The following is a 10,454-nucleotide window of genomic DNA, read 5'->3' as shown; positions in this document are numbered from 1 at the left end:
TTATACTTTCCAATGCCATTTTCGTGAGACCGTTCATTAGTGGTCGCCTCGTTAGCTCAGTGGTTAGAGCACTGGTCTTGTAAACCAGGGGTCGAGAGTTCAAATCTCTCACGGGGCTGGGCATGATTCCTTTTATACTTCCGTCACATCAAAGTAGAGGACAAGTTTTCAATCATGATAAATTTGATGTAATTATAGTGAGGTCAAAAATGACCCTCTGATGTTTTGGGTCCAGAATTGTGTCATATCTTGCCATGAAGGTAAGGTAGTCATATCAATCATCTGGGGCCCTTGTTTGCATAGGGGTTTTTAACTTATTTCTTGGTTACGTATAATCTGAATGCGTCATGATCAAACCGTGAAAAAACAGCTGAATTTTGCAATTACTAATCAAGCAATAAAATGCTCCTCTCTTTACTCCCTTCGAATCTCTTTATTCACGAAATATATTTTTAAGCGTTCATTTTTAAAAATTATCCAGATTTCTTTATCGGACGACAAGAAGCTTAACGGTTCATTTACCTAAAAAAGAACCTTTTAGGCTCAACTGTAAAAACCCTTGCTATTTCGTACATGTCTGTGGTATTGCCATCAGTGACTATGTATACTCTAAATAATTTTTAACTGTGTGACATTAAACATGAGAGGCACCTCTCCGTAGATTTAGTTTTACATCAATCCTGTCTTGCTGAAGATTCAATGTATACACATGCAATAGCCTGCATATGGTGTGGAAATCCGGCGCAAGTGTTCGGAGGTAGATGTCAAAGAGTTTGAATTGCCAATCAGAGCGCGCCATCAACTCTGTACACTGTTTTAGCATATACTAATTCTGATTATCATATGCAGTTTCAGATGTTCTAAAGGCTTGGCTTGTAAAGGCAAGGATTCATTACAAGAAAATTTGGTTTTATCAACGTCATCGAGTTTATAACGTAAATTAGCCACCGTAAAGAGTTGATAAAGCTGACGTTTCGAAATTAAGTCCTTCATAGCCGATGGTCGGCACGAGTGTTTGTCAGAGCGAATGCTTTGAGGGGAACTTTTCAGTGATCAATGTTTTTTCTTCTGAGGTTAAAGTTGGACTGCAAATTCTGAACAATTTTTGCATTACCCTTTCCTCCAATTATACCTCCCTCCCTTACCGTACATCCAATCACTTTTGTGTAGAGACCATTTCCTGGAGACTTAAGTAGAATATATCTTTGCCACGGCAGCTCTATATTTTATTACTCGATCAGTTCTTAATCCGGCAAAAGTAGGCTGACCGGCACAAGCTTTGAATGCATTTAGTGTCATTTTTTTTATCACAGCGTGGTGAAGCCTCCTTCCCTATAGGTTGTCGGAAAAATGACGTTCCTCGGCAAAGAGTTGGCAAATGATTTTCCTGTTGGAAGTTGCTCATAAAAATACGCCTTCAGGTTCGTGTTAATGTGAGTGCCCCCCCTAATTTTTATTCTGCAAACAAAATTAAAATTTAAACCATAAATTCTTGCCTCACAAGCGGTAATGGTCATGCCTGACTCAAGTGGAAACAAATCGCAGAGGCATTTCAAGGAAGGAAGAAAATATCAGTTAATCTTGGGTAGGGAACGACGTGAGAGAGTCAGAATTCGCGAAAATCATGGTTACTTCAGGTTTTCTTGGGAGTTGAGATATCAAGCCAATTACGACGCACAAATTTCGAGCGAAGTTGGCTTTTAAAGTGAAACTACATGATGATTTCCTGCAAATGGTTTTGAGGAAAGAACGCCATCCAAAAAGGTTACAGTGATTTGGAAAGTAATCTGGGCAGGTAGCTCAAAATGCAGAACGATAGTTAAGGTAAGTGAAATCTTTTTGGCAAATAGCTCGTGTTTATCGCCGAAATGAACAAAAATGCTGTGATACTCTTTGCATCGCCGTGTTTTGGTCTATAATTCCGTTAATTTCATCGGATATTAAACCCTGGAGGTGAATAATAACTGCTAATCATCACCTTCTTCTAGCCAATCAGCTCGCTCGAAAAGTATTTCCGCGTGTGTGGTATACACTATTAGTATTTATTTGAGTCCCTTTCACCTCCCATTTCATTCCGGTGGCCTTTCGATGATGGTGGTTTTGGACATCCTTCCATGTACAAATTGAGGAGAATGGTAACAGAGGCACCATTGGTCACCAGAGTCAATGGCAACTTGAAGTGTGATCATCATTCCATACATTTGTGGAAATTCATCTAACACTTGGTGAGCTACAATTCATATTGAAAACAATAGAAAAAAAATAAAGAAAACCAAAACAAAACGAAGAAACAAAAGAACAAGAAAAAAAAAGACATTTCACAAATTACAATCCGTCTTGTTTTTTCCGCTTCTGGTGTTATTATCATATTTCTGTTGTTCATGCCAATATGAGTGGGACTATTATTCACATCAAATTAAACGCGGCCAAAGCTAAAATAAGAATTGAAGGAAATGACTCCCACAACAATCCACCCAAAAAAATTTTTCATGAAGAGGCAGCTGTTACTTTCTCTTCCTTCCGCGACCTACAAAAGATTGAAATTCTGGACGCTAACTATTTGTTCAGAATAGCTTGTACACTAGTACGGAGAAACGCTCGAGAAAGATGTCTTTTGATCCATAGTGCGACGAACTAAAGTTGTTTTAGTAACCCGTTTTTTCTCGCGACATGTTCGCAAATGAATCAGAAACGGTCAACCAAGCCAACATGACCTCGTCAGTGTTTTATTGTTGGTATTATCCAAGTTATTCTTGGGACTTGGGGGAGACCACTTTTGCCTGGCTTATATTTGGTATTACAATCCTTGCTTCTCCCGTGATTTTTCTTCTTAATGCGTTCGAGATCGTAGCCGTGAGCAGGAGGAGAGATTTGCAGAGAGCGTCGACTATTCTGTTGTGCAGTATGGCCCTTGCAGACATTTGGGTTGGTGCCGTATCCCTGCCGTTAACTGCCGTTATTGATTTGTTGATTGCTCACCAAACGTTTCTTGACAACGTCTGTATTTTAGACCTCATAGGCCTTGCTGTTATGTACTGTGGATCCACCTCTGTACTGTCCCATTTGACAGTGATTGCATGGGAGAGGTACATTGCTGTCAAGAAATGGAGAACATACCAATTGATCTCGTCAAGACGACGTGCAAAGAGACTTGCTGTACTCGCTTGGCTGCCGTCGATAGTCATATTACCGCCCTATTTCTTAGCTGCGGCTAACATAGACATTGGCTGGTTTAAAAATTCTTATTTACTTTTTCAGGGTGTTTTTTGGGGATTTGCCTTAACAGTGATAACCTATTTTTACCTAATGATGTACCTTGAAATACGAAAACTAAAAATGAACCTGGTCCACACTGTTCGCACTGTATCTGTTGTAAAGCAGAAAGCTAAAATTGCTAAGACAACTGGTTTTATAACAGGAATGATATTTTTATCGTTTCTTCTTCCCACTGCGATAGAAATTTTGGGAAAGTTCTTCGCAATTTTTCAGAAAAGTTCGGTTTTCCGACTGACTGAGACAATCATGCAGCTTAATTCCCTCGCAAATCCCTTGATCTATTATTACAGAGATCGCCGGTTCAGAAATGCTATTTTTGAAATGCTACGACTAAAAAAATCAGAGGAAAACCTGCCAGCTGCTGGCGCGAAGCCACGATCTGTTGAGGAAATCAATCCTGAAAGACAGAGAAGAGTTGCCATGAATGAATTAACACCACAAAATAACCAAATTAAACCAACAAGAACATGAAAGGTGTTCATTTATGATGAGTGCACAATTTGGATTTGCTGATTGCTGCCAGGAAAGAAATGACATTTGAATACTCAAAACAGCAGCATCGCGTCGGTCACAACAACACAATTCGTCGAAAGGACTTCGGCAGAAATTTGGCAAAGAAGTGAAGTATACAATTAAGATTCATGTTTTTGATAGTGGAATGTTATTTTTAATTTTTGGGTAAGGAACTGAGAACAAACAGTCATATGCCCGACAATTTTCCTTTCTTTTTATTCCTTAATAGAAGTTAGCAGTTACGCAAATGTCTAATACTTATCTAGCCGAGCCACTTTTGAAAATCATATAAGGTCCTTAATTACAGTATATTGATAACTTCATGATAACATCAAAAACTTATAAAATAGGAAAGGCTGAGAACAGCTTGGTTTGAGAAAAATATAAAGAAGACTTTTATTAGCATCATTAACTACTCCAGAGATGTTACTTAAGGAATAATCTGCTGTATGTCACGAATTTCTCTCTCAAAATACCCGTTTTTTTTCGTTGTTCTCCGAGAAAGCTTGGTATTTCATTCGATAGTCTAGCAACGATTCTTCAAGGCACTCTTTCTACTACAAGGTTTGACGGTTCCATATCGAAATAATAAGAAGTAGCCATATAAAAGTGTGTATGGCAAGAAAGGAAATCATATGTTTTCGCAAATAAACTACCTAGGTTCATTGGCGCTAAGGCGGTGTTAACATCAGCATTAATTCAGATAAATTTTATGATACAGAAGTTGTGGAGGTAGAAGTTTCTGTAGCAGTGATGTTTTGTTTGGACAAGACATACAGACCTGAAACCAAACAGACAATCCTTTGGTTATAGGGTTTGTCGATAACTTTGTCTAAACGTCCGTTGCCTCACGGAACCGATTTCGTTGTGAACATGATCTTTTTAGGCGAAGTGCAGTGTGGAATCAAACGTGTGAATTTTGCCGTAGCTAGCTCAGCAGTAGTTCACATTTCCAAGGTGATCTTCATTTGAGAGGGATTGTTAAGAGCGGTCGAATTTATATGGATTCATGATTGTATGATTGTTTTTATCATTAATTTGTTTTTTCTTTGAAGATTTTAAGAAACAGTTTTTGTAGGGCGCAGCGGACAACTGGAGGTTATGGTGTTTATCATTACTATATGCATCAGCATAATTATTATGATTGCTATTATTTTTTTAGATATACGCACTATTTTGTCTTTTTGTTACCTTTTCAAATGATGGGCAAAGATGAAGAGATAACATATCCATGGATAACGATAAGAATTTGTTCTCGTTTTATTATGAAAAAAATGTTCATGATTTGAACAGAAAAGCTTTCCTTTGCGTTCAGTTTGCCTTCTCCCATTGAAATAAATTGATGTTCTTTTGGAAGTCTTTAATTTCCGATTTTCACAACATCTCATACTGAACACAATTGATTCTGCTTCTCATCTGTGTGTGGGCGATTTTTTTTACCCTTCAATACAGACAGAAATGTCTTTTTAAGCGACAAGCCTATGTGTTTGGTTTCCATTGCCTAATTGAAATCGTGGGGTTGGTTTACAGACAGCCTTTCACAACAATTATTCAGCACTATAATGTATCCTTCTTAATGGACTTAGTTTATAATCCCTTGCCTTAATGGATTAGCTGAGGTATCGACCAATTTTGAATCTTCCTTTATGTCATGTTTTGTATGTTATTTCTATCTTTTATAGCATCATTTCCCATTGAAACTGGATTTGAGCGGGACACCAGCTGCCAAAGTAAATATTAACTATTTTTGTTATGTACTGCTTTCTACACATTTTGGCGGTTTTACGGCTATTGCTTAACCCCATCGAGATCCTCGTAAACGTGAGACACTGGCTTAATCAAACTAACTGGTAATTTGAGTCTCAAGGCTTACGTATATATGACTAAAGACGCCCCATGATAGGAACACCTTGAAGTAATATACCATCAGTTAGTCTAAGGCCCAAACCACTCTAAAATAATCCATTTTAGTCTTGGCCAAAAGGAAGCAAAATATTTTTACTCACTGAAGCATTTTTCGTTTTGCTCTCTCCTGTTTACATCATTATAGCCTTCACAAACCATACTCCCCCAAGGAAAGCTTTTTCTTATTTGAACGATAGCAATGAAAATCAGATCGACCGCGATCCAGCTAGCGAACTGAAAAGATGTGCAAATTGCTGTTTGCCTTGATCAATGGGAAACCAAGTCTTTGACGAGCATCAGTGGCAACGGGACCCTATTGATGGACTTACCTATCGAATTAGAATGGCGTGTCATGAAAGTTAATAGCTCAATATGAAGGGACATCGAATGAATAACAATGTTGGTCAACTAAACACTGTTTGCATCTGCTCCAGGAGAAAGAAGAAGCATCACGTTGATGCACATGGCCATACGCTGAACTAAGTGAAGTGGACAAGAGGTGGTTCTTGGTCAGCTCAGCAGAAAAAGCAAAAATTACAGCTTACCAGTCAATCGGCAAATCTTTGTTGAAAAAAAGAAAACCCAAAACAAAACAAAACAAAAACCGTATTATCAATACCGCTGCTAGAGATGACATGGCCCTGATATGTCACTAAACATTTAGCTAGCATTGGTAACTAGCATTGGGAGAACATTCTTCTATAGGATATGACTGTTTTTAAAGCTTGTATAATAAAAGATTATCGCACTCAGTGGTCTACGCAATATTTTTGAACTTGAGTGATAAAACCTCAGAGTCAGCATTTTCAGGCGTTCTATATTAACAAGAAGGCACGTTATGCGCCGATCGATTCAAAGCTTCTACATCCCCCTGGGGACAACCCACGGGCATTTGGCTGTTGTAGGTACCCCGTGGATGGGGGATTGGAGTCTCTCCTCGGTGGGGTGGGGAATTTGAACCAACGGAGTACACAAGGAGTTTAAAGGTAAAGAGTTCGCTTACGTATGCAAATGAGTCAGAGTAAAATTAGGACATCGTAGAATTCCCCAACATTTCTTGATCACACTAGGAATTGTTTAATAAAAAAAATTCCGATCGGGCGGGGTATTTAAACGCAATTTCCTCCCGGGTAATGGGGGGGGGGGGGAGAGGGGGAATTCTTACGAATCAATCTTTAAAATTTCAAATGCCCGAATTGACCGACGCAACGTTTTTGTAATTTATCAAAGAAGTAGAAAAAAACACATCATAGAAAAGTAGTATCAAACAAGTTTATTACTTTTCCTATCAATAAAATTCATCAAAAGTCATTAGTCATCTGGCTGCGATTAGCATCATTACTCGATGAGAGATTTGTCAATTATTCGGACGCCTCGAACCGTTGGCAGAGCCATTATTATTTGATTTCTTTTTTTTATTTCTTCAGTTCTGGTTGTTCTTTTTTTTTTGTTTGTTTGTTTCTTTTGCTTTGTTTTGTTTTGTTTTTCTTTGTTTGAATTTCTGTATTTAAATTGTTGTGGATGCACGTAAATTAAGGTCTCGATCCAATGATCCATCTGTTTTTAGCTGAGATCGACCGCGAGTACATGTCGTACAAGGAAAGCTTAATCTGCTCTTTGGATAGGTAATAACAGAATACACGACACAGACTTTCTTATAACGATACGTTTACGAAGATTAAGACTTTCTTACGACTATGCTTGTGCGAAGAATAAGAGACCCACTGGTAGAAACGAAAATATAACTTTATCAATACGAATATAAGAACGTTAATAGACCACTAAGAATTAAACAGAAGCGAACAATTTCCTTCTGCTTGCGTTCGAAAAGCCGTTCGGTAAAAAATTATTCAACATCAATCTATTATCCCTAAATAACGCGCGGTAAAAAGTATTCTTTGTCTACATCGATCCCCGTCCTCCTCGCCCACGTCCCCTGGGGCCTCCAGTTCCCCTGCTCCGGTCGCCTCGACCCCGGTTTCCTCTACCTTGATGACCCCCTCGTCTATTTCCTCTCCCCTCGTCAACTGACCGCTTATCAAACGTTCTACGACCGTTACTTTGCGAGTTTGTGGTTCCAGTTCCCTCCCGATGTGTCTTCCTGTGTGAAACAGTACACCATTCCGAACTCGTGCCGTTACCCTGTGTGTTGTCCCGATCGGTTACACCGGATGAAGGTGAGGTACTACCAGAAGTGTTCATTTCACTTGTCGTCCCTCTGTCATTATGTGCCCTAGTCTCCTCCTGTTGTGGGTTGAGTCTTGAAACCTCACTACTTTTCCTCGGCGGAGTCCGAATGGCACCTTCAGTAGCAACCAAGCGTTCCTTTATCGCTCTATCGTCCCGAACATATGAACTTCTACCCGCATACTTTGAATCGCTAACACTTCGCTGGTAGCTCTGGTCCCTGTGGCCACCTCCCCTTGCACCTCTGCCCCCTCCTCTTCTGCCCCTAGACGATTGATACTGCTGACTGGATTGTTGTTTAGATCCCCGGGTAAGGTCTGAGGGAGAGGAAGAGGAGCGTGGCTTAGGGTTTCCATCTGATATCCAACTTGCGTCCCAGTTGGAGGGGTATCCTTAAAATAGCAACAACAATAAAGATGACAATGACAATAGCAATAACAGCGGTTATCGTAACCATAATGGCGGTGGCTGTTATCATGGCAATGACGGCAGAAAAGGTTATGCTGAAGATGAAACTGAAGTGACAAGGACGGTGAGAGTGAAAAAGACAGTGACAGTAAAAGTGGTAACAACAAATTTTCAGTTAAAAAAAAAAACAAACAAACTAACATTGAGGACAAAGAAAAAACAACATGAACAGCCGCACTGAGCACTATAAATAACACTATAAATACCACTCAACTAAAGCCTTATTTCGCGCTAAAAAGTGTAAGCACCACTAACCTTTAAAAGATTTAGAGCTGGCGGAGGCATTCCAAGGAGAAATATTTGTAGGACTTTTTGTTGTCGGTGTTGTAGCAGATGGGACCACCCTTGTGGGTGTTCTTTTTACAGGTGTTGAAGGGCCACTAAACGCCACTTTCTGTGCCCACGTCACTGGAAATGGCTCTTGCTTACTACGAACCGCGTTTAAAAGGGGAGGAGGGGGATTGGAGAAGGACGACCGCCTTGAACCTGAAGCCTTGGGAAATGAAACAAGGAATTAATTTATGAGAAAAACGTAACCTTTCATAGTGGAATGTGCATCTTATCAATGATTGTGTGGTAAGGTGGGCGTATTACTGTAAAATGTAGGGGTCATAACCAAGAATGAAAACTCCAAAACGGGTTGATTTTTGGTAGAAATGCCACACTCCTGTTTGCTTAGGTCAGTCTATGACTGCTATTGATTGGACACGATGAGGTTTCTCTGCAGCTTGTCTCACCCTCACTTCGTTATGGGATTTGACTGCTATTACTTCCACTCTGAATTGCCTTCAGTCTCCATTTTTGTATCAGTGTGGATAACACTACATGTAGTCAGTGCGAACCCTGATTTTGGAGCATCCATCATAGCTATGACCGTATGTTTGCACGGGCTATCAAGATCATAACCTCCATTATCTCCAGCCCTATATCTTGATGATCCTTTGGCAATGTTAAAAATCTACAACATCTTAGTAAACCTGTTTGGTTGCAGTTCATTCTTTAAAATGGTACAAAGCTGACTTGATTCGTCGATAGACTGGAGCTCCCACACCAGGAATAATGCTGACCGTATCACTATTACGGCTTGTCAACGACAAACAAACCTTACACCAGATGGGTGGGGAGGAAACCTGTTTGCATTTACCTTGGTTACACAAGGAGATCCGGGTGGGGTAGGGGATTGAGATGAAGACCCGTCCAGGCGGCTGTTCCCTCTTGCACTGGATCCCGTTGACTGCTTCAGCGTTAAATGAACAGTTTTTGTAATCGTCGAGCCGCTCTCCTGAAGTAGGACTGTGTGCACATGCTTGGTACTTCTTGGCTTTTTGACATTATTCTGAGAATAACATAAAATAGAAAGATTACATGTTACTCGCAAACAAGTTGTTTCTTTTTCTTCTTTTGCTCAAGAAGAACGCGTTTGATGCGACATACCTCATAATTCACCGTGCATTCCACGACCGGTGCCGCACCGGGAGTGCTGGTCTGCCAGCTGCTCATAACGTAAGGCGGCTGTGAGACAAACGGCAAGTTAATTAGTAACTCCTAAAATAAATTTATTTTGTTTACTTCCTTCGGCCACCACGCCAAGCATTATTTTCACAAAAGTAATCTACCTACCACTCCAAATTATAAAAATTGCGGAAAATAAAAAGTCACATGGTCGTCAGTGAGCATAGGCGACGTGAATGACGGGTGTCCGTGAAATAAGTTCGAATTCGCTTTAATCTTTATTCACAATATTAAAAAATTATTGCGACAACTTTGAATGACGGGCGACCATAAAATAATTTCCGTCCGTGAAATAAGTCCGAATTCGCTTTAATAATCATTCACGATATTACAATCTAATTTACAATGCTAAAAAAAATTATTGCGATAACTTTGAATGACGGGCGACCATGAAATAATTTCCGTCCGTGAAATAAGTCCAAATTCGCTTTAAACTTCATCCACAAGTTTACAATCCAATTCACAACACTGAAAAATTATTGCGACCACTTTAAGATCATACCTGGCTCAGTGTTTTGATCTCACTTGTGTGTTTGACAAAAAAGGTGACATTCTAAAAGAAGAGAGAGAAAAGGTAAGACCAATAGAACTGA

The 10,454-nt window shown here is 39.7% G+C and overlaps 2 protein-coding genes and 1 non-coding gene across 3 annotated transcripts in view; 2 read left to right on the top strand and 1 right to left on the bottom strand.

Annotated features, from left to right (window-relative positions):
- Positions 1–45: 45 nt before the first annotated feature.
- Trnat-ugu (transfer RNA threonine (anticodon UGU)) lies at positions 46–118 on the top strand. The gene has a single exon. It is a non-coding gene; the product is annotated as a tRNA-Thr (tRNA).
- Positions 119–2,709: 2,591 nt separating this feature from the next.
- LOC131773368 (melanocyte-stimulating hormone receptor-like) lies at positions 2,710–3,747 on the top strand. The gene has a single exon (XM_059089349.2). The coding sequence runs from the start codon at positions 2,710–2,712 to the stop codon at positions 3,745–3,747; it is 1,038 nt and encodes a 345-aa protein (XP_058945332.2).
- A 3,205-nt stretch (positions 3,748–6,952) lies between these two features.
- LOC131773370 (mitogen-activated protein kinase kinase kinase 20) overlaps positions 6,953–10,454 on the bottom strand; it is a 15,205-nt gene continuing 11,703 nt past the window's right edge. Inside the window, exons 21-25 of the mRNA XM_059089351.2 lie at positions 10,364–10,414; positions 9,784–9,861; positions 9,494–9,685; positions 8,605–8,842; positions 6,953–8,273 (exon numbers count right to left, since the gene is read on the bottom strand). Of these exons, the coding sequence (XP_058945334.2) occupies positions 7,597–8,273; positions 8,605–8,842; positions 9,494–9,685; positions 9,784–9,861; positions 10,364–10,414 (1,236 nt within the window). The 3' untranslated portion in view covers positions 6,953–7,596. The remainder of the gene's footprint in view (positions 8,274–8,604; positions 8,843–9,493; positions 9,686–9,783; positions 9,862–10,363; positions 10,415–10,454) is intronic.

Source organism: Pocillopora verrucosa, chromosome 10 (assembly GCF_036669915.1).
Source record: "Pocillopora verrucosa isolate sample1 chromosome 10, ASM3666991v2, whole genome shotgun sequence".
Classification (NCBI taxonomy): Eukaryota; Metazoa; Cnidaria; class Anthozoa; order Scleractinia; family Pocilloporidae; genus Pocillopora; species Pocillopora verrucosa.
Note: the sequence above shows the minus strand (reverse complement) of the source record. Positions and strands in the feature narration are given on the sequence as shown.